The sequence below is a fragment of the Denticeps clupeoides genome, chromosome 18 (genome assembly GCF_900700375.1).
Source record: "Denticeps clupeoides chromosome 18, fDenClu1.1, whole genome shotgun sequence".
NCBI classification, from domain to species: domain Eukaryota; kingdom Metazoa; phylum Chordata; class Actinopteri; order Clupeiformes; family Denticipitidae; genus Denticeps; species Denticeps clupeoides.
In genome coordinates this window covers 5,175,034-5,202,074 of record NC_041724.1, presented here as the reverse complement: position 1 = coordinate 5,202,074, position 27,041 = coordinate 5,175,034, and the positions used below count along the sequence as shown (strand labels likewise).

Below are 27,041 nucleotides of genomic sequence, written 5' to 3'. Positions count from 1 at the left end.
GCCCCCGTAATCAGAAGGTTGCCGGTTTGAATCCCGAGGTGCCACTGAGCAAAGCACCGTCCCCACACACTGCTCCCCGGGCGCCTGTCATGGCTGCCCACTGCTCACCAAGGGTGATGGGTTAAATGCAGAGGACAAATTTCACTGTGTGCACCGTGTGCTGTGCTGCTGTGTATCACATGTGACAATCACTACACTTTCTCTTTTACTTTAACTCTGGTAACTCTGAGTTGTCTGCAGGTGTGTGTGTGCGCGTGTGTGTGAATGTGTGTGTGCCCTTTGGTTGGCTGGTGCCCCATCCTGGCTGAGTCCTCGCCTAGTGGCGTGCCGCGCCCCTGAGTACACCCCTGATTCAGGGTGGTGAGTGTGCGGGAATAATAAAATCGGTCACAGAGGAGGATGGTGTGCGCCTGCAGGTTGAAGGCTCGGCCGCTGAAGATGCCAAAGACGATTCTGATGGCGAAGGTGGTGACCATGGAAACGACCGACTCCGGGTGAGGGACTGTGTTGTGTGGGAGGATCCTAAGAGGAAAGGCAAGTGATGTCGGCAACCACACCCCCCACGGGCCCACCCTCCAAAAAGAGCCGCGGGAAGCAAGAGGCGGAGTCTCTTCAGGCGGCCAATGAGGAGCTGAAAAGCAAGTTGAGCGACATTCAAAATGAGCTACAGCTGGAGAGGGCAAAGGTAAACTTCGCTACCCTAATCTAATCAAATCAATTTTTTACAAATGACTGTGATCTCTGTGTTATTAGATTTTATTGCACTTTATTCATGGCTCCCTTCTTTTGTGCCTGTTGTCCTGTTGAGTAAGATGGGTGGAGCGCTTGTATAATTATTATTGCGAGTTGCATTTATCGTTCCCTTTATTCTGCTTTACTTTGTGCATTGGCAGGTCCAGCCATCGCATCCCAATCATTGTGCAAGTTTGCCTTGTCCTGCTGAGATAACCTAAGCATGCAGCCATTATTAATAGAATCAGTGTTTGTTAACTAAATATAGTTGATTAGGAGCGATCAGGATTTTGCATCAGTATTTGATGGCATTTAAATGTAATTTGTGAAAATCTGTGTATGGATGTGCATGTGACATGGGTTAGAATTGGGTTCGCATGTACCATTCTTGCAGGGTCGGATTCAGGGCAATACAGGATAGTGTGTGTGTGTGTGTGTGTGTGTGTCTGTACAGTAGGGCATTGTCTATAGTGTGTTGATCTGATTTGAGATGTGGTAATAACTGCTGTGAATGAATGCCAGCAAGCGGTTCGGAGTGTGTAAAATGCTGAGAGAGGATTTGCTGGCTGGCCAGGAAACATTTATTGAAACCTTGTACAGGCTGTTACCTGGCAGCTTGGTTACGCTCTCGCTTTTCAGCACAAGTAACTACACTTCTTCTTGAAAGTGAAAGTGTTTGCGGTGTGCATTTAACCATCACCCTTGGTGAGCAGAGGGCAGCCGTAACAGGCACCCGGGGAGCAGCGTGTGGGGATGGTGCTTTGATCAAGGGGACCTCAGTGGCCCCTTGGCGGTTCAGGATTTGAACCCGCAACCCTTCGGTTATGGGTTCGCTTCCTCATAGTCATTAGTGTAGAATGTGCAGAAATTTGACCATTTACCTTCCTGCCACAAAAGTGCACACAAGCACAACCGCTGCTAATCAGCAGCTAATCAACCCTCTCATTCAAACTGTTTTCTATATTTTCATGACCATTTACGTTGGTAGATTCTCACTGAAGGCATCAAAACTATGAATAAGCAAATGTGGAGTTATGTACTTAACAAAAAAAGGTGAAATAACTGAAAACATGTTTTATATTCTAGTTTCTTTGCTCTGATTACTGCTTTGCACACTCTTGGCATTCTCTCGATGAGCTTCAAGAGGTCGTCACCTGAAATGGTTTTCCAACAGTCTTGAAGGAGTTCCCAGAGGTGTTTAGCACTTGTTGGGGTCCAGCTCACCCCAAACCATCTTGACTGGGTTCAGGTCCGGTGACTGTGGAGGCCAGGTCTCCACTTTCTGTGAAGTACATAACTCCACATGTGTTCATTCATAGTTTTGATGCCTTCAGTGAGAATCTACCAACGTAAATGGTCATAAAGGAAAAACATTGAATGAGAAGGTGGGTCCAAACTTTTGGCCTGTACTGTATATTAACAGCATTTATCAAGAGGGACTTACATTCAGTAGTTATTTATTCATGTTAATTTTTGTACTTTTGGATACTTTATTAATGAAATACTGTTTACATAAAGTTAATGTAATGTCTTAAATCTCTATGATTGAATTCAGCAAAAACCAAAAGGCATTATTCTTCTTTTTATATCAGAATGGGTGCCTGCATTGTGTGTTTGGTCTCTGCAGGTGGGTAAGCTGCGGGAGCGCGTGCAGGAGCTGCGATCGCAGCGGGACTGCGAACAGCACAAGCACTCAGTGGCACTGACGGAACTCCGGGTCAAACTGCACGAGGAGCGCCAGCGAGAGGTGGCCGTCGCCAAGGAGGCATTGTCGCGGCAACATGAGGCGGAGCTGGGCCGCCTGGCTCGGGTGCGAGAGGCGGAGCTTGCCCGGCTGCAGGTGCAAGTGTCTGCCCTGCGCGACGGAGGGGGCGTCAACGGCGAGCTACGGAGCGCGATCAGAGAGGAGGGGCGGGAGGAGGCGAGGCGGAGCCACGAGGCCGAGAAGCTCCGCCTCACCCAGGAGCTGCAGGAGGCCAGGTCGTCGCGGCGACAAGCAGAAGAAGCCCTGGCCAATGCCCTGCAGGCCGACAAGACCAAAGCAGCTGATCTCAGAGTGGCACACCAGGCTCACCAGGATGAGATCCAGCGAATAAAACGCGAGAGCGAGAGAGACATTCGCAGACTGGTGAGGGGGATGAAGAGGAGGGAGGGATGACACGGAGAAGTGGATTTTGTTTTCGTGGCTGGCATGTGTCTGTGTCCTCTTTGTCCATGTTTAGATGGAGGAGCTGCGTGGCAGGGACAGAGTGATTCAGACTCTTGAGAAGGATTTGGGGGTGCAAGCAGGTCAGACCCAGAGGTTGCTGCTGCGAAGGGAAGAAGCAGAGAGGCATCATGGGAGCCCGAAGCGCGAGATCGCGCCCAACCTCGGTGACAGCCCCGAATGCCCCGTCAGCCAGGTTCTCTCTGTCGCTCTCTCTCTCTCTCTCTGTCTGTGTTTCTCTGTCTGACTGTCTGTCTCTGTCCCCCGGCAGGAGTGTGTGGATGAGAGGGACAGTCGAAGATTTCAGCTGAAGATTGCTGAACTGCAGGCTGTTATCAGGAAGCTGGAGGACAGAAACACGTTGTTGTCTGATGAGCGAAATGAGCTGGTAAACATGCACGCACACACACACACACACACACACACACATTTACAGTAGGGAGGTGCACAGATCTCACTGTGTTTGTATCTGTATCCATATGTTTTGGCTGCAGATTTATTGAAATTTGTGGCGGTCACGTTTTGCATGTTCGTCTTTATCTGTGTATGTTTTTTATTAGAAATAGCAATAATAATATGTAAAAGCATGCATAACCATAAACATTATCAACACAACAGCACAAATGCGTCCAAACGCTGTGTTGCCAGATTGTGTGGTTAAGAGTGTCTGTCAAAAGCTGTAAATGTTCATAAAAAAAGCTGTTTGTGCAGAATCAATATGGAAGTTTCTCATTTCTTTAGTAGTTCTTTATTGTGCAGTCAGTCCAGCAGTGAAAGGATATTTCTGCTGTTTCGTGTGCGTTCCAGTTTTTTTTCTGGCCTGAAATAATCAGTTACTGGCAACCTCTGTTCACCAGTTGAAGCGAGTGCGTGAAGCAGACGGACAGATGAAGCAACTGCTGGAGAAGAACAGGCGGATGAGCAAAAAAAATGAGGACCTGCTGCAGACGCTGCAGCGAATGGAGGACAAACTCAAGAACCTGAGTCGAGAGAATGCAGAGCTGGTGATTATTTCAAACACATGCACGCCCATACAAACACACACTCTCTCTCATTTTCATTCACCCACCTGCTATAATTTCCATGAAGTGCCAACTTAAAGTCACTGTTCCCATCCAATGGATCCATCTTGGGCTTTTATACTGAGAGGACTAGACAGTAAAGCCTGTCTCAAGGTGCTGGTACTGGCTTTGAACTGTAATTGCTACCAAGTGTTTTGTTACAATTCAAAATCAACAGTCTTGAACACTGGGACAAAAACATGGAAAAATTGTTCTTCCTTGGTGGTACTAGCCTAGTACGTAACACACTTGCCTTTGAACCAGATGCCAACAAAGTTGAAACCCACAGGTTGAAACCCCACCCCATTGTGTCCCTGAGCAAGGGGGACTGTCCCTGTAACTTTTGATTTAAGCCACTCTGGCTAAGAGCATCTGATAAATGCCATAAATGTAAATATATGAACTCTTGTGTTATAACGGCAGGCACCGGGGGGGGGGACACTCTAACCTCCCTCCCACTCTCCCTCGCCCCATCTCGCTCAATCACTTTCAATGTCTTTCTATCTATCTATCTATCTTGCAGAAAGAAAGGTCCCAGTCTAATCCCCAGCATGCCATTCTACAGCGTCCAAGCTCATTAACAGACCTAAGCCACGCCCACGAGCAGCAGGAGGTGGAGTTTTTGCGCCTGCAGGTGACAGAGCAGCGCAGCGTCATAGATGAGCTCGTTCAGGTCTGTCACCATGTCAGTCCCTATTTTTTTTTAACCCTTTTGTTAGAACATGTCATTCCACTGTAACTGCTCAATTAAATGTTAATGCATAGGCAGTGGTGGCCTAGCATGTAAGGAAACAAACTTTTAAACGAAGGGTTGCGGGTACTGAACCACCATGGTGCCACTAAGGTCCCCTTGATCACACTGCTCACTAAGGGTGATGGTTAAATGCAGAGGACACGTTTCATTGTCACCATGTGCTGTGGTCTGCTGTGTATCACAATGACAAAAAAAAATAAAATAAACTCACTTTTACTACACACACATCTGTGATTTATATTCTGATAATAAACTAGTAATCTCTGTTTTACGTTTTTAATGTACAGTACAGATGTACAGTAATTACTGTGTTGAGTAATCAGGCAGCTGATTGGGTCATTCGTGCTGCGATGGTGATTACCTTGTTTACGCTGTTGGATCAGGGCGTAATTGCAGTTCACCCTCTTCATCGCTTTACTTTCCGCTCACTAACCTGTTCTCTCTCTCTCTCTCCCAATTATATTTCCAACTCGGAACACACTCATCCGTGTGTTTGGGGTGCGGCTGTGCATTTGTGTGTTTTGACGCTTGTAATATATTAACCGTATTTGCACTCGTTGCTCAGAATTTCCAGGAATTGACAAATTACCAAATATTGATCACTGAGTGATCAGATTTAATCTGAGAGGGTCACTCATTGTATAGAATTATTATTGATTGTCCATGAAAAAATAAAAGCATTTGGTTAATATTTTGGGGGGGAAAGATAAGTGGTGTTATAATGCAGAAATGCATCTTAGCACATCACCAAATGTCTCCTCAGATGTGTGTGTATAAGACATATATTTGCCGTAATAACTTAATAATATTTATTTTATTTAATGTGATCTGTCATTTCGGTGCAGAATTGGCCCCGCCAAGTCAGTTGAGGCAATGGGTGCTGCCTTAATAACTGAACAGCTCTGGGGTTTTCATTTTTTCATTGATCTGTGTGGTTTTTTTGTTTTGTTTTGCAGGAGAGGGACAGACTGCTGATGAACAGGAAAAACAGGAGGAAAGGCCTCAAACTACCCAAGGTGAGATTATGTTCATTAATTTTAGATCACATTTATGTAGTCCATTCATTTATTATTATTGTAATGTAATCTATGTTGTTACATTTTTTTCACTTTTCGCATCTTAAGTACAAAAATACACAAAAATTATGAAAATTAAGTATGAAATACACAAATTAGATTAGATCACGTGAATAATAAATAGTGACTAAAATGTAAAAATAACACAATTTTGTATGTATATATTATGGTATAATTAATGACACACTCGCCTATGAACCAGAAGACCACAAAGTCACAGGTTCGAACCCCACTTAATACCGTTGTGTCCTTTAACCCCGAGTGTCTCCGGGGGGGACTGTCCCTGTAACTACTGATTGTAAGGCGCTCTGGATAAGGGTGTCTGATAAATGCTATATGTAATTGTAATGTAATGAGTGTTCATGGCGTGTCTTATCACAGTGCAGTGACAGGGTCTGTTCTCTGACCAATCTGTAGTCAGCGATGTTTTACATTAGCTTTTGACAGAACCTCAAATGTGATTTGATGTGATGCCAAAAAAAGGTACAACAGATTTTTTAAACATTGAAAAAAGTTGGAGTTGTTTGGGTGTGTGTGTGTGTGTGTGTGTGTGTGTGTGTGAGTGAGTTTATGTGCTTGGATGGGTGACTTGGGTGTCACTTGATTTGCTCTCACTAAGCAACAGCCCTCTCCATGAGACCAGTGTGTGTACACACACCCAAATTAATAGGTCTCTCGAGTCCCTGCCTCTCTCTCTTTCTCTCCTAATTTCATCATCATTCTCTCTCTCACCCTGTACCTGCCTAATATTACAAAATGAAATGTCGCAAATATGAGTTTTTCTCCCTCGTTTTTTTTTGTTTTGACTGATCCATTGTTCACAGGAGAAAGTTTCCAAGGTGTTTGTGTGTGTATATTATCAGGTGTGGTCTTGGTCTGTTGTTCTCTGCAATTGCACTGTTGTTGGAGGAGGAGTCAGCCGAGGTTCTTATAAACTGGCACAAAAAGCCACACCAATATGGGCGCTTAGTAACGCAGCGCGGATCTCACACAACTCGTAATTCTGAAGCCTCGGATGCATAGACTCGCCCTCATTTAGCGTCGAGAATGACTGAGTACCTGCTTCTCATCCTCTACTTGTCCTCCTTCATCTGTCTGTGCGCGCTCGTCTGTCTCTACTTTTCTGGCTGTCAGGAGATGACCTATAAGAACGATGGTAAGAGACCTCAGCTCGACTGAAAAACTGTTAAACTTCACGTTTATAAAATAGTATTACAAGTGTATTTAAAAAAACTTGCATTTCGGTTTTTTAAATAGCCTGAAGCTCATTATAAAAAAAAATCAGAGAACATTTCTGAACAAGGACCGTAGTAATTGATAATAATAATATGTTCTACTCTTATAAATATGGCATAATACATAATTCGTGTTGTGGGATGAAGAACCCCTTTGAATCAGATGACCTTGACCTTTCTGAGTTTAAGACTCTCTGCTTTGTGTTGTCGGCCCACCACACTTCACATGAGGAGTGAAGATTAAGTGAATGCTCAAATTCCATTTCTTCACATTTCCCACAATGATCTGGCTCAATATTTTGATTTTTTTTTTTTTTTACTTCTTTTTTTTATGCTTGTCACGTAAGCGGCGTTCACTATTGAAGATTCAGTATTTTTTTTCTTATACGTACTATTATGACAATTCAGAATTTTTTTTTACTGTGTCTGAGTGTAAAGAACTCATTGCTTTGTTCAACTTCAAAGCAGTTTATTGTCTGTAGTTGCCCTTTTTTATGAACATTTATATGACCACAAAGATTTGAACTTTATGAGTAACAATTAATTGACTGATACTCAGAGTGGTTCTTAAACCTGTTTTATTGTGGTGTGTGTGTGTTTATTGCCTAGTTATGCCTCTATTCCACCCTTCTTCTTGCTTCTCATCTCTCTCATTCTCACGTTCTCTTTTTTTCTTTCTTTCAGAGGCATGTTGTGGAGACATATTTTGGATTTGATGAAGAGTCTGTTGATTCGGAAACATCCTCTCTGACATCATTCAACACTGATCACACCCCTGCCACGCCGGATGAAGAGCCGGAGGAAGTAAATAACTCTGATGAGGTCATTGGTGACCTCTTATTAACCTTTTCATTCTGTTTTATTTTTATTGGTGCACGTGTGTTTGTTCACGTCCATTTCCATTAACGTCGGACTGATGTGGCTGGTCAGAGTTTTTGCCGCGAGGAGGCGGAGCTGCGTTTTCGCCAGCTGACGCGGGAGTATCAGGCCCTCCAGCGTGCATACGCCCTCCTGCAGGAGACCGCCGGCCCTCTGGACCCCGAGAGACACTGCAGGGTGAGGGGAAAAGTCTGTCGACGAAGCATTTGCCACGTTCGAGGTGTATAAGGTGCATTGTCTGGTTGTGCCTGCTCTTCGTCAGACGCGTGAGCACCTGCAGACGGAACTGACCGGCTGCCAGGCGAGGATCGCCGACCTGGAGAAAAGCCTGGCTGAGCAGGGGCAGGTAACGCTGACAGGGGGCGGGGACAGGAGTTCTGCATCTCCGCTCTTATTGGCCGCGCTGCTTGTCTGTCTGGTGGCTGTTACTCTGTGCTACGGCTTCGCTGACAGCATGTGCAAACGTTTTGTGTGATTTGCAATCACTCTTCCGGCCAATCACAACCTTGTATTTGCATGCTCTACACTTGTTATGATGCCGGTAATAAAGTGCCCTTAATAAAAAGTACAGAAAGATAAGAAATAGAGCAATAATAATATTGAAATTCTTTTAATATTTGATATTATTGGAGATTACAATGAAAATAATCAAAGTGCAAATGATTTTATATCTAGGACACTATTTTTATTACATTTTAAACTAACTTTAGAGTATTGCAGTTGGATGCAAGTTCAGATGAGTATTTATTCATTAATGTGAAATATGTATTTTAAAAAAGATTAAATGTTATAAAATGATATAGAAGTGTACTGTAAACTTAAACAATATTATTCAGGGCACTGATTTGTCATTTGAAGCTTATTTTACTGCTGTTGATTTTCCTTTACATGTCTTGCATTGGACAGCTTCTTGCCTGCCTTCATTTTTTACAGCTGCTTGATTATTATTATTATTTACTGTTTCCTGTACTGATGGTTTGTGGCTCTTCTGCCTAATAAAACCAATGCATTGCTGTGACTTTTTATGACACTTTATGTGGCACTTTGTGTGAATTTAGACTGGTTGTGTGTAGTAGGGGCGAGTGTGTGTATTTGTGGTGCAACAGTATTTCTGTGTGTATAAAGATGCCACTTACAGACTTTTAGTCCTGAATAAATCTTACAAAATACAGTTTTCAGCCTCATCTGACTCTAGGTGTGTGTGTGAGTTTTATGATATAGATTTAATTAAGTTTGTATGGCAGATTTTCGTGTTTATGTCTTAAGTCAGATCTGTGTGATTGCTGCTTGTGTGTGTGTGTGTGTGTGTGTGTGTGATTAATTAGGTATGTGTGATGCAGGATGCTAAGTGGGTGGAGGAGAAACAGAAGCTGATCAAATCCAACCAGGAGCTCAGAGATGAGGTAGCTCTTATTTCTACAATATGGTAATTTGTTGTTAGATATCTGTAGGTTTCTTGATCTCTGTCATAGTCAGATCAGAGAAAATACTCCATTATACCTGGCTGATGTATATGCTTATAATACACAGGTAATTACAGTTTAATCATACTCCTAGCCACAATAAGCCATAAATAAAGTTCATTTGTCTCATCTAGCACATTTTTTTTTATTCTAACCTCAGAATATGCCTGGTGGTTCAGTAACATCATTGCACAAACCTCTCTGGAATATCACCAACATCAGATTTCAGTTAATATCAGCAATGTGTGCTCTGTATTGATTTGCTAGTTGTACTGTAGTTGTACTATAATATCTAGCTGGTTGTTGCAGGCTAGGTGTGTCAAGATACTATATAACAAATGTTACTATTACATGTTATTACATGTGTAATGCAGGGTCAGTATCATTCAGTATGAGGTTTTTTTGGTAACTAAGTGAAATTTTGAAAGCGGCATAATGTGGGAAATAACACGTCACATCCCTCCCTAGATCGTGATACTGAAGCAGAATGAGTTGAGGCTGCACGCCGAGGTTCAGGATTCCAAGGACCAGAATGAACTGCTGGAATTCCGAGTTCTGGAACTGGAAGTAAGAGATTCCTTCCTGTTACCACGACTGCCACCTACAGAGGGCGAGGCTCAGCTGCAGTCCAAACGCCCTGCATACATCCAGTGAAGCAGACACAGACTGTACAACGCACACATTCATCAGATCACCACCGAAAACATGTGTAAACTGGCTGGGAACGATATTGTACACATTTACACCCTAAAAAGGAACAATTGTTCATTGCACACACTGTAATAATACAGATGTTTTTCTTATTTATAAAATCTGGCTAATATTATTAGGTCCTGTTCATAATTTCAGATCTTCAAAAAAAGGCTAAATGAATTTTGTTAAATATCATTCAACACTGAAGTATACAGGTTCCAGACATACATCCTCTCACACATTTCTATTGAATTTTGTGTGACATACAGCATGTTCTTTTATTTTTGCATCCATGTTTCATCCCCCCCCCCATCCCCCCACAATCATTCTTAATGTTTTTTTTTTTATATATATATAAGAAGTGTACATTTTCTGTAAGTTTACTAAGTTGACTTTGTGTTTTGAATGGAATAAAATTTTCATTTTAAGAATTTTGTTTGAGCATGTGACTGTCTATATATGTATGTAATGTTTATGTGTGGCGACGCATGTGCATGCTTGTGTGTGTGACAAATGTGCATTTTGTACATTACATATATGCAACCTGTATTCCTGCATGTTGCAGGTTTGTAAATAGTCACATGGGCAGCAGGACGGCACCCGCAATTTTACAATAAATACAAATGCTAGCGTTTCATTTAAAAGGATGTCGAACTTAAATGAGCTTAACAATAATTCATCTTGAAAATGGCATATATACTTATAAAGTACAAAGCATTCTTCCTCTGCATGTGTGTCATCTGTTCAGTCTGTCTGAAAACTTTTTGTTGTGTGTCTAGAGTGTGAAATGTGTTTTTACACATTTCTGTTGGTATCTGTGTGCACAGCTGCACATTTTTATTTGACTACCATATTATATTATATGATAATGCATTAGCAGTCACTTACATCCAGTTGTTGTCATCTCACCCACTGTATCATTCAGTCACACACACACACACACACACACACATACACACACAAACTGGTGAATAAATTATGTCACGAATATGGCAGGAACTACATGCAGTATATTGTGTGAAAGCAGACAGAATTTAAAGTAGAATTTTATACACTACACTACTGTTACAATGGAGAAAACATTTTGACATCACTGTTGAAAATGGCTTCCTTTCTGTAGTTAAACATCAAATATTGATACTGGAGGCCAGTGTAATGATAATGTAAGTGATATATTGATATACTGTTACATTTCTTTTTACTTTGTTATGTCCCACAATTTCTTTACAACACAGCAGTCTCTCACACACTTCATGTAATTATCTACCTGTGCTTTCAGCAAATTGTTAATAAATGGGTGGGAGAGGGTAGGGTGTGGCCATAACTGTGTTCTGACCAATAGGAAAGGGAGCGGCGCTCTCCAGCTTTCAACCTGCAAATTTCTGCCACTGAAAAAACCAGCAGCCTTCAATTACACTGCCACCAGGAGGGGGTTCAGGTAACAAAACCATACACAAACAGAGACACACTGTTGTGTAAAAGGATCTGATATAACCACATGTTGAACCCTTTGTTTTGTGGCAATAAGATAACATGAAATCATTCGCGATTTGTGATGATTTAGTCTTGAGAAGACTGAAACACCAACAGGAAACATAGTGTACAGTGGCCATTGCCTCTGCTGGTGAATGTTAATCAAAATACAAACATATATTACAAACAAATACAGTACAGGCCAAAAGTTTGGACACACCTTCTCATTCAATGTGTTTTCTTTATTTTCATGGCCATTTACGTTGGTAGATTCTCACTGAAGGCAACAAAACTATGAATGAACACATGTGGAGTTATGTACTTAACAAAAAAAGCTGAAATAACTGAAAACATGTTTTATATTCTAGTTTCTTTGCTCTGATTACTGCTTTGCACACTCTTGGCATTCTCTCGGTGAGCTTCAAGAGGTCGTCACCTGAAATGAACAGTCTTGAAGCAATTCCCAGATGTAAATGGTCATAAAATAAAGAAAACACATTAAATGAGAAGGTGTGTCCAAACTTTTGGCCTGTACTGTATATATATAATATAAACATAAATAAATCTATTCTGTGTATTCAATATGTAGGATGTCATCATCCCTGAGCTGGTGAAGAAACTGGATATTCTTGGAGACAATGGGGTCAGTGGACCAGCGCTTCTTTACTATCTGTTATCTATTAACTTTTTTACTTTCTGTCCCTGGATGAAATGTTTTTTTTTTTTGTCACACTTGAACTAATATAAAACTAATAACAGTTAGATAGTCTGGAGCTCAAATACAGATGAGAAAATGGGATTTAATTAAATTAAGTTGAAATATTATGTTTGTTTTTTTATAAAGGGAACTTCCCTTGGGATGACTGTCATTTCCACCTCAGTATTAAACAGTATTCTGGGATCATTGTTTACTCTTTATAACCGTGGCAACAGTGGGTCATTCAGAATTTTTTTCCATTCTTCCTTGCTTTTTTGAATGGTCTATTCCATTCTCCTTTTTATTTTCAGAACCTGCGTAATGAGGAGCAGGTCACTGTGATCCAGGCGTGCAATGTTCTCTCGATGTGTGAGAAGGTACACTACTACTAACAACATATTATCAACATTTATGGCATTTATCAGATGCCCACAGCAACTTACACATAGCAGTTACAGGGTCAGTCCCCCTGGAGACACTCAGTGTAGTAGTAGCCTAGTGGGTAACACACTCGCCTATGAACCAGAAGACCCAGGTTCAAATCCCACTTACTACCATTGTGTCTAAGCAAGACACTTAACCCTAAGTTGCTCCAGGAGGGGACTGTCCCTGTAACTACTGATTGTAAGTCGCTCTGGATAAGGGCGTCTGATAAATGGCATAAATGTAAATGTGTCTTGCTCAGGGACACAATGGTAGTAAGTGGGATTTGAACCTGGGACTTTGTGATCGCATGTGTAACCTAATGTTCACAACGAAATCCTGAGGATGCATCTAACTTCTTTCTCTCTGTACTGCTCATCAGTGGCTTAAACAGATCGACAGCACAGAGGCGGCTCTGACCCAGAAGATGATGGACCTGGAGAATGAGAAGGTGATGAGAGTCCAGTCAGTCTGTTCTGCGGGTCACAGTAATGTCACATTTTGAATGTTTTTTTCCCCAGGAGCTTTTCAGTAAGCAGAAAGGGTTCCTGGAGGAGGAGCTGGACTACAGGAAACAGGCGCTGGACCACGCCCACCTGGTGAGAACTTGTGACCTGCAACATCCATTTGAGTTTCAAGGAAGTGGGGTTGGCATGAAAGCATTCTGAAGTCCTTCAGAAATGTGATGAGAACCCCTTCACCAAACACACACATCCAAGCAAAAATTGCAACAGGACAAATGTGTTTTTTTTCTCTGTTGCGTGCGTGTTTGCGTGCATGAGCGTATCCAGAGGGTTCAGGAGCTCGAGGCCACACTGTACGCGGTGCTACAGCAGAACCCTGACAGTCGACAGGGCGAGACGCTGAACGACAGGCAGCGGGCGGAGCTGGAGGAGGCGATGGAGTCAGTGCGGCGGCAGATCCTCCGGCAGAGTCGCCAGGCCGACAGTCTCATTCTGCAGCAGCGCATGGAGCTGTTACACAGCGCTCAGCAGGCCAGTGTGTGTGTGTGTGTGTGTGTGTGTGATGCTTGTGAGGACCAAATGTCTTCACAAAAACAGAACAGTTGGGACTCCACATTGGTTAAAAAGTAGAAAGGGGCTGGGCCTATGTGGGCAGATGGGCTGGGATGCATTATGAAAGTGATTGTAATTGTGAAAACTGGCACAAAGCATGTCAATTATGATTCCACTTCCTTACCCGCGTAGGCCACCTATGCCCCCTTTCTTTGACTTTTTTTTTTTTAAATTGCTGTTGTTATATTTGTCCAAATTCACAACTAAAATGAAGTTAATCAGACAGTGTGATGAAAAAATGAATGGAAAACCTTAAATACAAAGTCTGTTATAAGACAAAACACATCGGGCTTCAAAACCCACCTACTGAATTTATGAGATGTTTCATTTCGAATCTGTTTTACTTTTACAGAGAATCAGAGAGCTGGAGGACAAGATTGATATTCAGAGACAACAAATCAAGGAAATAGAGGAAAAGGTACATATTTCAGTAAGATGTTAAATTGAACTCAAATTGGTCTGAAATGCCTCAAGGATGGTAACCATTTCTTCTTTTCCCTTTTCTACCTTCCCATCCCTTATTTTCCTTCTTTATTTGCAGTTGTTGTTCCTCTTTTTGGTTTTCTCTCTAGCTTTCATCCTCTGGCCTTAAAAACACAGAAACCCACAGCCACAAAACTTCTTCTGGGTCTCACAAAACACACTGACCACCCACATCCCAAAATCTGCCGAGCGTCGGTGACCCCCCGACGTTTCTCCTGCATTGAGCTGGTTCTTGCGTTTTGGCTCAGCACCAGGGCTCCCTCAGTTTTGAAACCTCATCACGATGGCAATGCAACGTTCTGAACTGTAACCGAATGTAATTCTGTCCTTTTTATTGGTTTATATTGTTTACACAACACTTGTCCTATTTAGTTTCAAATAAAAATAAATTGTATTTTCTTCATGGTGGTTTTTATTAATTCATCAGCAACTGCTGAAATAGAACTAATCTTACATTCAGAAAAGAGGACAGGGAACATTCTACTTGAGAACCCAGAGTTTCCACTTTACTGCGCTTCTCATTTTGGGAGGAGTGAAGAATTCTGCATCTGAAATTAAAACAGATGATAAATGAACCCAGAATATTCTACACAAAAGAATTAATATGGACAATATTTCTGCACGTCATTAGTGGGGTGAGTAATAATATGGTAGTGGGCAATGCCCAGGTAAGAAGGGCGCAAACCTTGCTGTGGTGCTGAAGACCCTCGCTGTTGCTGAAATGAGGCTGTGATGCTGTTGGCTGTAGAGTTGGGACCTGTGATCTGCAGGGTACAATGCAATAAAGACACATTACCGCTCGCTCCATTGCTTGCTGAGAGGTTCGACACTCATTACAGATATCTGTTCAGATTTGTGAACTTATTACTTGCTAATACCACCTAGGGGATGTTTGTAGCCTGAAAGTCACAGGTTCAAACCCCACTTACTAGCATTGTGTCTCTGAACAAAACCCTGAGTATCACCAGGGGGACTGTCCCTGTAATTACTGATTGTAAGAGCGTTTGATAAATGCCATACATGGAAATATTAACAATATGTGCCAGTGAATGAGGACAGAGTTTAGTGTTATTGTTACATTTTATTGTTAAGTTTGGCTTTCTTTTTTTCCCCTTTCTCCACCCCCACTCACTGGTGTGTGGCCCTGCTGTAGCCCCTCGTGCCAAATGAGTGGAACTGAAGTCTCCATGAGCTGCAGCAGCTCACTGTACTCCCTCTGCAGGGCTCCAGCCTGGGCATCGTAGTGAAAGAGCACCAGGGCCTCCAGCAGGCTGTGGACCTCCTCTGTTGGGACACAAGCCCGATACACCTCAATCAGAAATACACACACATACACACACACACACACACTACAGCAATCATGTAAAGCACAGTAAGTACACCTCTCAACACAGACACCACTGAAGCACGGCATCCCCTGTGTGCGGTAGGATCTGTATGTGTACGTGTGAAACTGACCCCTCATCTTGTCTGAGATCTGTATGATCTGTGAAAGTGCGTGCAGTAACGCCACGTCCTCGAATGGACTGCCCTCCTTCAGACTCAGTTTCTTCCCCTCCGCCTTTCGTCGGTTTTTGGACGAGCGCCTAGGAGCACAAAACGTTGTTAGGCAGTAATTGATCTCCTCTAATTCAAAAGCTGCATATGCTATTACAATATAGAGTAGCCAAATCTGCTGACCCACAGCCAGTCAGTCCTCCCACGGCCAGGCTAACCCTGACCATCAGAGCTGTTGCTGTTCACACTGGTCAGAATCTTACAACCCTCTCCATATGTGTGTAAACACTATTTTTTGTGTTTTAAGGGGTAAAAACAAACTTACAAATGAATTCTTTTTTGATAAACCATTAGTGTGTATTCCATTATTTTCTGCTGATTTTCATTTCGGCCACCATGTGACTTACGAGGAAATACGTGAGTTGCTGTGGGAGTATCTGGAGCCCAGCCTGCTGCCGGTCAGAGCACTGCTGGCCTCGGAATACAACTCTGCATCCCCGCAGTCAGGCCCATCTTCATCTACACAGAAAAAGACAACATGAAAAAACTTAAACAAGCTATTAAAATTTTTTTAAATGAATAATAAAACAGCACCAAAGTACCCAGCATCTCTAGTCTGGCTTTTTCCTTCAGCTCACGAACAACTGCCAGTCGCACCTGGTGGCGGGAGAACAAAGCCTTCTGAGCTTCCAGAAACGAGGTCTGGGTGCTGTGGGCTGAATACAAGACGCACAAAGAAAACCTCAAAAGTTACCCTTTAAGAAGAGAAAAGATGAAAGACGATCCACATTCCACAGGCACTGAGCTTGTAAATTACCTTCCAGCAGCGCAGGCTTCAGGTTGGTCTCAATGATGTCCTGCCTGTTATACAGATACACCTGTTTGAAAGGGTGAAAAATAAATGAGATGCTGCAGATGAGACAGTAGAGGAGTGGAAGAGGATGATGTCGGGCTAACCAGTCTGAGCGCTTCATCCCAGGCGGCTCCTGTGATGAGAGTAGAGATGGCCTCCTCGCAGTCCTGTGGGACAAACAGAGCGGGACCTGAACTGGACACATGCAAACAAATGCAGTTCTTGATACAGTGCAGAACAGTGTCCTACCTTTCCGTACTGTTCCAACAAGACAGAGGCTTCTGTGTGTCTCCTCTGCTCAATAAGCTTATCTAATAATAATAATAATAAAAAAAACTCAAAATACACAAATTTAAAGGTAGGCACTGTTACACATTTTTCATGCACGATGTTGTTCACTGCCAGAACAACTGTTATGGTTGCCCACTGCTCACTCAGGGTGATGGGTTAAATGCAGAGGACAAATTTCACTGGGTGCACCGTGTACTGAGCTGCTGTGTATCACATGTGATACTTTATCTACAGAACCAGACTGTAAACTCCTCCCTGGAACACTGGGAAGTGTGGGTGTGGTCAGCACCTGCAAGGTCCCTGGCGAGCAAAGCCAGCTGATCTGGGGGAACGGGAATCTGCGTTGCCACCGAGAGCGCATATCTCCAGCTGGCCCCGCCCACAAAGGCCTGCAGGGCACGAGGCAGCTCTCCACATCGCCATAGCAACAGTCCCGCCTGTTCAGGCTGTGATTGTTCCACCAGGTGCTCCGCATATGCCACACTCAGAAGCTTCAGCAAGATATACAGAGAATAATTACAAAAGGGAAGCACTGATTTATATAATAAACCAAACTTCATGAACCAAATAAAATCAGAACTGTTCACAGACCTTGTACTGGGAGCTGTCTGATGGGTAGAGATCCAAAGCCTCGCTGAACAAGCGCTGGTCCCTCACCAGGTTCAGCACCTCTGTGAAGTGCTCCTCCCCTGTAAAGGAGAACCGGGAAAACAAAGTTTAAACACAGACAGGCATGTTTTAATTTTTGATGGTGTATATTCACTCACCACACTTGCTCAGGTGATGCAGGGCCTTCTTGTACCTCTTGAGGTATTTGTCGATAGTGTAGCGCTGGTAGTTTGTCTCCAGGGCCTTCAGCATATTTAGAAAGGGCAAGTATTCCTTTGGGTCCTGGAGAGGATACAATTTTTTTTAAAAAGTGAGAATAAGAACATCAACAACTAAAGAGCATCAACTGGAATTATGAGGCAAACTCACCTTCTGCGATTTTTCAGCCACCATGAGCACAAGGTCAAAGTCGTAGGTGCCCAAAGAGTGTTCATAAAGCTCATTAACGTTCACCAGGAACACCAAATACTTCAGTGCCTCTTCTGCACTGACACCAGCTGAACTTGGAGGGTTTACTGGTGGGACACAGAATTATCTACTTTTATAATATTTTTTTTCCAAAGGATGTATGGACTTCAGTTATTGAAATGTCTGAATGGGAATTCCTCTGATCTCGATGTTACAAAGAAATGTCACTTGTCTAATAATATCTATATAATTAATGATAGACCCGTGACTAATTTATAAAAATATGAATGCTAGGTCTAGGTCTTTCTTACCTCTCAGATCGTGGACCTTTTGCAGGGCTATCTCCAGTTCTGGGACAGTTTTCTTCACATGGGCTGTAAGAATACATAAGCAGTACCTACAAAGGGTATATGACATTAGCTTTTGCATAGTGATATATAACATGTAATTATAAATCACAGTATATGTGTTATTCAGCCAAATAAATACATTTTAAATAAAATGCTAATATATGAAGTCGCAGTTGACTTGCGTGAAACGTACTTCTGTGCATCCAGGATCTCCATGGTTGTGCGCAATGCATTGCACACAATATCCACTTTTTTCCCAGAAACACCAGGGCCAGAGTGAGAGGCTGGCTTTGATGTACAGGGGTACATTGTCTGCGTGGTGTCATCTTCTCTGAAATTAACAAATAATCACAACATATTCATATTACAGTCCAAACACCTCTCAAATTTATCCAGATCGACTTACAATCAGTATTAACAGGGACAGTCCCCCCCAAGAGACACTCAGGGTTAAGTGTCTTGCTCAGGGACACAATGGTAGCAAGTGGGGTTTAAACCTGTGATTTTGTAATTGTCTGGTTCATACAGGCAAGTGTGTTAGCCGCTAGGCTTCTACAATCCTGCATCTAAGGAAAGTGAAACATGGGTGATGTGCCAACTCAAGACTCACTTAAGCTCTGTGAGGAACAGGTTGATGTGATTGATGGAATTGACCTGCTGCAGAAAAACCTCCACGTTCTCCAGAAAAAGCTAATAAGACAAAGCAAAGAATCAGCAGATGTAAGCGTACACACACACACAAACACACACACACACACACTCACTTTAGGGTTGTGGTCATAGATGAGATTGAGATTGATCCGGAGTTTCCTCATGCACTCAAATGCTTCCTTGAATCTCAGCCTGGGGATGAGAAAAGCAGCATCTTACTGGAATTAATGTCAGCAATTAGCGTAAGAGATACAGGAATCCTGGTGTGTGTGTTTCTGCATTTATATGTTAGTGGAGACTAAATAACCTCACATAACTTGAACTATTTTCAAGACAAATATGGTGCCTGTAGTGAAAGTGAAGTGATTGTCTTTGTGAGACACTGCAGCACAGCACACGATGACACAACGAAATGTGTCCTCTGCTTTTAACCATCACCCTTGGTGAGCAGTGGGCAGCCATGATAGGCGCCCGGGGAGCAGTGTGTGGGGACGGTGCTTTGCTCAGTGGCACCATGGTGGATCGGGTGGACCGGCAACCTTATGATTACGGGGCCGCTTCCTTAACCACTAGGCCACCACTGCCCCAGTATTGTGTGTAGAGTGAGTATGAGTGTGAGAGAGAGCGCTGTGTGTGTACTTTTCTACCCGTCAAGCCACTTTCGTAGTTGTGCAAGCACAAGGGCCCTGTGACTGATGGTCTCTAGATTTCCACGAGGCATCTGAATAACACAAAAGCACACACACAATATAAACATGCAATATCAGCACAACAGCGTCAGAGTATAATTAGAACATGCACAACATAGCAACAGGGAGACAGGGTCTGACCTGCAGAATGAGGCGAGTGTCGTGGGGAACCACGGTAACGATGCGGGAGCCCCTCTCCACCCTGCGTACAGTCTCGTCGTTCTGACCCCCATCCGAACTTAGTGCTGCCACCAGCCCTGTGAATGAAGGATGACAGCGTGAGGAGGTCACACTCAGCCCTTCGACCACAAACCAATGCACACTCACCTTTGATGGACAGTGTGCTCAGACGCAGACACCTGCACGTGTGCGAGTGCGTAGTGAGCAGCAGGAAGTCATCATAAACCACAAAAGATGACACATTAGAGGCCAGCTACAAATGGAGAAAATGCTAAATTAGACCTGAGATGCCTTATTTCACATTTTTAAAAGTAACTGCAGTAGCACTCACCTCGGTGTCACCTAGATATAGACGAGACCTTTTAGTTAGACCCAGCAGATGCTCCTGGTGAAAAATTGGATGGTAGAGTAGGGACAGAAAATGTGAGTGGATGGCAGAGAGTGACGGGTGCTGCATGAGACCATAAGTGGCCACATTACCTCTCCTGAAATGGAGCACAGGGCTGTATGTACACACGGCTGAGGGAAGTTCACACTGCTGCCCCTACTGTCAAGCCAGTGTATTACAGCCAGCTCTGGTGAGTCTGGGAAATTCAAATAAAAAATAATAATAATTTAAAACAACTGACTGATAGATATATAGATGACAGACAAAAAAAAATGAGAGAGACTATCAACCAACCCCAGAGAACCCTCCTTATCTGTCCCTCCTCCAGCTGAAGTGCTACCAGGTTGCTCTGCCTGCTGCGGCACATGCTGGTCACATGACCCTCCACACAGACTCGGGTGCTGCAGAGAGAAGCAGTCTCAGTGAGGTGGTTTCTAGCAGGCTGCAGGCAACACACGCCCATTTCCACAACACCGATCTTCCATTAACATGCCACTGTACATTCTCACTGGGCAATATTTCGGAAACAGACGTTTCCATTAAGTCAGCATCACACAGCAAGACATTCCAGCTGTACCTGACCTTAAATGGAGTATTAAAATATGGCAAAATGCTGATTTTCCAAACACCACACTGACAGGATATCCAAGTGAGAACATTTAGATGCCCACTGCTTCTCAAATTCATCCCCTAGGTGTCAGAAATAATTACATACCAACAAAAAGAATTGGGTTGGTAGTTAGCTCCTCCTCTCCAAGATTAGACAACTAGCAAGCAATCCCTTATTGGTTCTATCTGTTTATGTCACTAGTGAACAGGCTTTTACCTGATCTCCAGCATGCTGTCAGACTCTGAGGGCTTCAGTAAGAGCAGCTCTGAATGACCGGGCTTCTCGTCACTGCACACGCACAGGAATGTCTGGTCTTTGAGCCAAAGCACCAATCGCAGGGCAAGGGGCTCTGAGTGGGCCTGCGTAATGCTGCACAAACAAACACACACATAATTTCATTAACACCACCACACTGTTCCTTATGTATAGCAGGGTCAACAAAAGCACGCGTAAGTGGGTGTACCGGTAAGTGTGCTTCAGTTCTGGAGCGCATGTGATGACTCTAAAACCAGCTGCATCAGTTGTACGCTTCTGCGCTTCTGTGTCTGTAGAGACCAAAGCAAAACAATGGAGTCAATCAAATAACTTTAGAATCTAAAAGCAATATATTTCTGCAATATATTTTCCTTAAACATTCTTTTTCTGGACAGTCGAACGTTTACTTTGCAAAATCCATTCAGAATGTTTGTCTGTAAGAACACTACTAAATTTGTTGCCTCTTGTGACCCCCCACCTTGGAAGTAGATGAAGACACGTCCATCTGCAGTCAGTGCAGCCAAATCATTGGTCCTGCCGGGCTCAGAGCAGAAGGTAACCAGGTTGACCGGAGCTGGCAGCTTCAACTCAAAAGCGCACATCGGTGGAGGCACAACACACTGCCGGAAAGCGGTGACCAGAACCTTGTCTGTTTGAGACAGACAATCAGACACTCAAACTCAATGGACCGGATGTTAGAGTCATTTGCTGTGTGGGGACGGTACCTTGATCAAGGGAACCTCAGTGGCACTTTGGTGGTTCGGGATTTGAACTAGCAACTTTTTGGTTACCCACTAGGCCCCATCTGCCTGTTTTAAACTGATCCCCACCATCAAATTGGGGGAGGGGGGGTAAATGATCCCTTTGTTTAATGCGTTTAATACCATCAATAGCAATCTAACAATTTTGTTATTTTAATTGTGTTAATTGCACAATTATGAAGTTGAGCAGAACAGGTGGCATCCCGTCTGACTGGTCCGCACCTCCATCGATCACCGCTACGTTAGCGTTGTCATGGGGATCATCTCCCTGGCTGCGGTCGGTGGTCAAACACCAGTCGTAGGTGTGGCTTGTCCAGCCGCTGGTGAGCAGGTGCAGTCGCAGGGGACGCTCCGGGTCCCAACTCACACATGCAGGCGCCGCCTGTGGCCCCCGGCCAAACGACATGCTCTGCTTCAGATACCAGTGGTAGTTTCCTACGCTCCACAGCTGGACTGAAGGCAAAAGAAGCTATGAATAAGAATTCAGTAGATGCTGGCGGGGGTGGCGCTCAGGGTTTGTGTGTGTGTTTATTAGCTCACTGTGTGTGCTGATGAGGCCGTCCTCTCCAGCATTCAGGTCTTCCAGCCAAACAGCCAGAACAGTGGAGTCAGAGTTCCATAAGAGATCTTTTACCTTTACACACACACACACACACACACAACACACTATTAGCACATACTACAATTTGCACTTGTAGCATGTACAAATTTTCCTCATTGTCACAAAAAAAATGTCTGAACCTGCATTACAGACCTTGGCCTGGTCTTTGGCGAGTGGGAGAGTAAAATCTCCATGGAGGAGCCCATTTTTTTCCATGAAGACAACACTGTGCTTGTTAAGATGTCGCTGGGTGGAGGCGATCAGGCTACCAGATGGCCTGAGAAATAAAAGACAAGGTCCCCTTTCGACTTAATAAACTTTCACTTTCTGGTAAACAATGTCCGGGTTTGATCTTTAACCAGTTGAGTATCTTCTCACTGGTGTTAGAATGTGTGCCCTCACAATAGATATTGTGTGTGTGTGTGTTGTCTCACTTCCAGCAGAGAGCCTGCTCAAGTCCATTCACAGCCTCACTTGTGGCCTGCAGCACGCACTCTCTGTTCCAAACACGCACCTTCCTTGCACCTGAATACACACAAAAAAAGCACAGCGACGACTATGAAGGTCAATCGTAAGAATGGGGTTTTCAGGGTTATCGTATTTCAGGGTTATAATAAAAGTGAAAAAAAAATTCATTCAGTGATCCTGTTTTGGCTCTGCATGTAACTGTTTAATTTGTACACTGTCTCAGTGCACAACATGGGTTATTGTGTCTCTGCGTCTGACTTTGCACCACTCATGAGTGGTTGTATGTAAACTGTGTGTGTGAGAGAGTGTTCGATCCATACCGCTCATAGGGCAGATGGCACTCACAGCAAACAGCTGCCCATCGCCCCGCCACGTGACACGAGGTTTGCGGTCATCCCATGCAACCGCTGGCTGCACTTCCTGTGAGAGACAGACAGAGAAGGAAAAGTCAGCAAGGGAAATTAAAGGCTCCCTGACATTAATATATATATTTTTTTTTTTGCTTATATCGGTCTTAGTGGTCCCCTAATACTACATCAGCCGTGATGCAGAATTACAGTCACTTTTAACCAGTCCCTCAATGAGATTTCACCAGGATGCGCCGTTTTGGTCTCTGTAGCTTTAAATGCTAATGAGGAGGAGAGAGGCGGAACAAGGAAGAGATCGGCCAATGAAAGTGAGGGGACATTTGCTGAAATTACATGATCAACACCATTCACCAACCACATTGGCACAGACAGGACACGGTCGTGTTGCCATTTTTTACAGAGAAAATAAAATTAACCCACTGGATCTTCAGAGTCTCGTGAGGCAAAGCTAAAATAAATAAATATATACTTGTGTGCTCATTTTTACATCCAATCATGACCAACTGAAATGCTTTGCACATTTACAAGCCATGACAGTTGGTGGAGATAATGTTTTAGGGGAGGCGAAAAAAGCATGAAAAACGTGAGGTAACCTTTCCCTTACGACGACATAAGTAAAAAAAATTCCAGATCCGACCATCTGAGCTGTGAAGCACAATGATCAAAACGCTCTTTACACGTATAGTCATTTCTAGCCACTGCAGGACTATAGACAGGCTAGAGGAACTCGAATTAATGTTAAATAATCTCACAAAGTGAAAATTTCTTGATATGGAACCTTTAAGGTCCAGAATACAACGTGCCATAAAACAAGTGCATAATAGTGCTCTCACATCACAAATACTCACAATATTCTTTTTCTGGGCTGCCTGTTTACCCTCTGAGCCATGGAACTGTGTTTCCTTTTTCCCCCAACCAACTGTGATAAATTTTCCTACAGAAGCAAAAGATGTCCATAAACACACTGGGACAGACGCACTCTGCTTACTGAACGCAGACGGGATCATGCTGTATATATGGCAAGATTTTTAATGGAAGTGTTAACGTCAACACCATCAAAACCACAATTACCTTCCCCAAAGTGATCTTGGTGGATTTGAACTTCGGTGATTGGATCAAAGTCTTTGGTCATCATGATGATGCTGTCCTGGCCTAGAAGAGACGATGCAGCAAAGTCGTTCATGAGCTGCTGACATAGAGATATTTAGGTACTGATATTGGACAAAATAAACTAACCTGTAGTTAAAATGACCAGCTCCTGATCAGGACTCCAGTTCATGCTGGTGAGGCCACTGTCTACACTACCCACACACTCCAACTAGCACAGGGCACAGACAGATTATTTCTTTCTTTATTGTAACGTCGCAGCCAGATCACCTTGATAGACATATATTACACTCGCCTATGAAGCAGAAGACCACAAATTCAGTTTCAAACCGCACTTACTACCATTGTGTCCCTGAGCAAGACACTTAACCCTGACAGCCCCCCAACACTGTGGGGGGCTGTCCCTGTAACTACTGATTGTAAGTCAATCTGATTAAGGGCGTCTGATAATGCCGTTAATGTAAATTTACGGGGTTGCCAACTCACACAAGAAACCGACTGTAGATGGGCTCTTACTAGACCAACTGCAGATAACATCAGGCCAGTATGTTACAATGTTATCAGCAATGTTTTCTTGCTGATTGGCTGAAAACCTTCACGTCCACTGAATCAATTGAGTGGGGAAAGTTGAGAGAAGTTCAGAGAGGCTTAAAAATTGAGAATCTAACACCATCCAACTGTCCACACCTGGCAACCCTGGATATACTTCTTTGAGCATGATCAGATTTTACCTGGTGTGTGTTGAAGTTATACAGAATGACGTCGCCGCTGGAAGTGGCCACGCAGGCGGACTCCTGGTCCGGTAAGTCCTGAATGCCCACCACAAGCCCGCTGCCATCCTCGGGAAGATAACCTTCTGCTGTGAGTGGTACCTCAGTCACCACCTGATAAGAATCACACTCGGCTCACTGCTCATCATACAAGCACTCTGGAGCACTGCAACTGGTCCTGCACCTCACAATACCTCAGTAAAGTTAGCAGTGAGTTCTGTATTCAACCGATATTCACAAACCTTTTTTTCCTCTTACTCACTAAACCAAAACCTAGAACTCTCCACTTTCACAAAGCCACGTATGTCTGTGAACTTATACACACACACGTTTTTTCAAAAGCTGCAGCCGATAAATTGGGAAAATGCTAAATAATCCGCTCTTCCAATTTAAAGCACTTGTTGCGCTTTTGATGGTATGTAACGATTCAAAATGAAAGTTCCAAATGGAAAAGCATGGAATAATTTAATTTACATTAATATCATGCCTTTCAGCTTGGGGTCAAACTACATGTGTAAATGCCTGTACATCATGCACTTTCACAGTTACATAACAGGGTTAGGCTTTTATTTTGAAACATTGCATTGTCAAAAGCGCACCAAGATTCTTTTTCACTATTTATTGGCTGTAGCAATTGAAAAACCAACGTGTGTGTGTGTGTGTGTAAATCCACAGACATACATAATTTTGAGAAAGCTGAGATTTCTAGGTTCCAGTAGAGTTCCTGTCGAACTCGTTGCGAACTTCACTGCGGTTGATAGAATCCCTGTGCGGCATACCTGTCCGGTCCTTGGGTCGTACTCGATGACGCAGCACTCGGTGGACGCGAGTACGGTGCCGGAATCTGTGCGGACCGAGAAACACTGAGGGGAACCCGGCCCCTGTATCCCAGAGGAGTGCAGATGCTTCAGCAACTTTAGGTTCCTCATCTACAGCAACAGGAGTCAGGGTCAATTTCAGGCAGGGTCAGACAATATGACACTTAAATTTAATACTAAGGTTATTTATACAAGACAGAGAGAGGTGTGGATGGGGGCGAACGGACAAGGCATCACCACACAGAAGGCGGATTTCATTTTAGAAGCATGGTCGTGGCCTGACAGAACATAAACAGCAGCCGGAAATCTACCTTAAAATCGGTCTCCTGCTGCATTTTAAATGACCATCAATCGAACTTAAGAAATTCTCTGCCTTTATTTTATGGACATATTGTTCAAACGCTGTAACTAATGTAGTTTCTTCATTCTGCTTACTGTTTAAAAACATCGTTTGCTTTTTTATGTAAAAAGTTCCGCTAACCTCCCCTGTTCTGTGGCGTGAAAACGCCTCGAACCCCAAACTTTCATTCCCAAGATTTCTGGAGAAGTCGGCAGCCTCACTTATTACAGCTGACGCTCCCACTAACATCCACCGGACATTTCAGCAGCAGGAATCAGACACGCTGACTTTTAAAAAGCGTTGCCGGATTATTCTACTCACTCGCCCATGAACCAGAAGACCCAGGTTCAAATCCCGTTTACTACCATCGTGTCCCTGAGCAAGACAATTAACTCTCAAGTGTCTCCAGGGGGGACTTGTCCCTGTAACTACTGATTGTAAGTCGCCCTGCATAAGGGCGTCTGGTAAAACGCTGTAAATGTAAAATGTAAATAATGAGTGGAATACTCAGGTGCAGCACGTCGGGAGAACGATCGTATGTGAACAACAACGGCCATCTAGTTCACGGGGAAGTTAGAGCTGCCACGCAGTCGCATTCACGTTCAGCGGTACCTTAAATTATCCCTCCAACCTGGGCAAAAAAAAAAATATATATATATATATATATGTATAGAAATATATATAGAATCCAAAAGAAAAACAACGTCTGGCGCCCATGAGCTCACGCCAGAGCTGCACACAACACGCGCGCCGTCAGCGCCGCCCTCCCGCTGACC

At 43.5% G+C, this 27,041-nt stretch overlaps 2 protein-coding genes across 11 annotated transcripts in view; one reads left to right on the top strand and one right to left on the bottom strand.

The window, feature by feature from the left end:
* jakmip1 (janus kinase and microtubule interacting protein 1) overlaps positions 1–14,654 on the top strand; it is a 17,430-nt gene extending 2,776 nt beyond the window's left edge. For 2 of the 9 annotated variants that reach the window (XM_028959860.1, XM_028959861.1), the window contains exons 2-21: positions 417–685; positions 2,360–2,860; positions 2,955–3,134; positions 3,210–3,326; positions 3,796–3,942; positions 4,523–4,684; positions 5,710–5,769; positions 7,749–7,886; positions 7,995–8,120; positions 8,206–8,289; positions 9,284–9,346; positions 9,875–9,973; positions 11,442–11,537; positions 12,162–12,215; positions 12,581–12,646; positions 13,075–13,143; positions 13,214–13,291; positions 13,475–13,687; positions 14,121–14,186; positions 14,310–14,654. In XM_028959860.1, coding sequence (XP_028815693.1) covers positions 542–685; positions 2,360–2,860; positions 2,955–3,134; positions 3,210–3,326; positions 3,796–3,942; positions 4,523–4,684; positions 5,710–5,769; positions 7,749–7,886; positions 7,995–8,120; positions 8,206–8,289; positions 9,284–9,346; positions 9,875–9,973; positions 11,442–11,537; positions 12,162–12,215; positions 12,581–12,646; positions 13,075–13,143; positions 13,214–13,291; positions 13,475–13,687; positions 14,121–14,186; positions 14,310–14,360 — 2,514 coding nt within the window. In that variant the 5' untranslated portion in view covers positions 417–541 and the 3' untranslated portion in view covers positions 14,361–14,654. The remainder of the gene's footprint in view (positions 1–416; positions 686–2,359; positions 2,861–2,954; positions 3,135–3,209; positions 3,327–3,795; positions 3,943–4,522; positions 4,685–5,709; positions 5,770–7,748; positions 7,887–7,994; positions 8,121–8,205; positions 8,290–9,283; positions 9,347–9,874; positions 9,974–11,441; positions 11,538–12,161; positions 12,216–12,580; positions 12,647–13,074; positions 13,144–13,213; positions 13,292–13,474; positions 13,688–14,120; positions 14,187–14,309) is intronic. The other 7 variants (XM_028959863.1, XM_028959865.1, XM_028959862.1 and 4 more) reach the window with 7 other exon arrangements.
* Positions 14,567–27,041, bottom strand: elp1 (elongator acetyltransferase complex subunit 1). Of its 2 annotated transcripts, none has more exons than XM_028959858.1 (37): positions 26,878–27,041; positions 25,887–26,036; positions 25,069–25,221; positions 24,467–24,548; positions 24,302–24,382; positions 24,079–24,164; positions 23,183–23,282; positions 22,829–22,919; positions 22,548–22,671; positions 22,334–22,427; positions 22,016–22,246; positions 21,511–21,681; positions 21,241–21,322; positions 20,994–21,146; positions 20,462–20,568; positions 20,260–20,363; positions 20,111–20,164; positions 19,927–20,032; positions 19,741–19,856; positions 19,558–19,631; positions 19,024–19,102; positions 18,870–18,949; positions 18,453–18,590; positions 18,221–18,306; positions 17,871–18,016; positions 17,660–17,783; positions 17,484–17,581; positions 17,182–17,383; positions 16,851–16,912; positions 16,706–16,768; positions 16,566–16,626; positions 16,351–16,464; positions 16,156–16,267; positions 15,710–15,837; positions 15,384–15,535; positions 14,937–15,015; positions 14,567–14,799 (listed from the first exon to the last, which is right to left on the bottom strand). In XM_028959858.1, the coding sequence occupies exons 2-37, from the start codon at positions 26,034–26,036 to the stop codon at positions 14,732–14,734; spliced, it is 3,951 nt and encodes a 1,316-aa protein (XP_028815691.1). In that variant the 5' UTR covers positions 26,878–27,041; the 3' UTR covers positions 14,567–14,731. The 2 variants fall into 2 exon arrangements, with proteins under 2 accessions (XP_028815691.1, XP_028815692.1); XM_028959859.1 differs by lacking the exon at positions 26,878–27,041 and adding an exon at positions 26,773–26,792.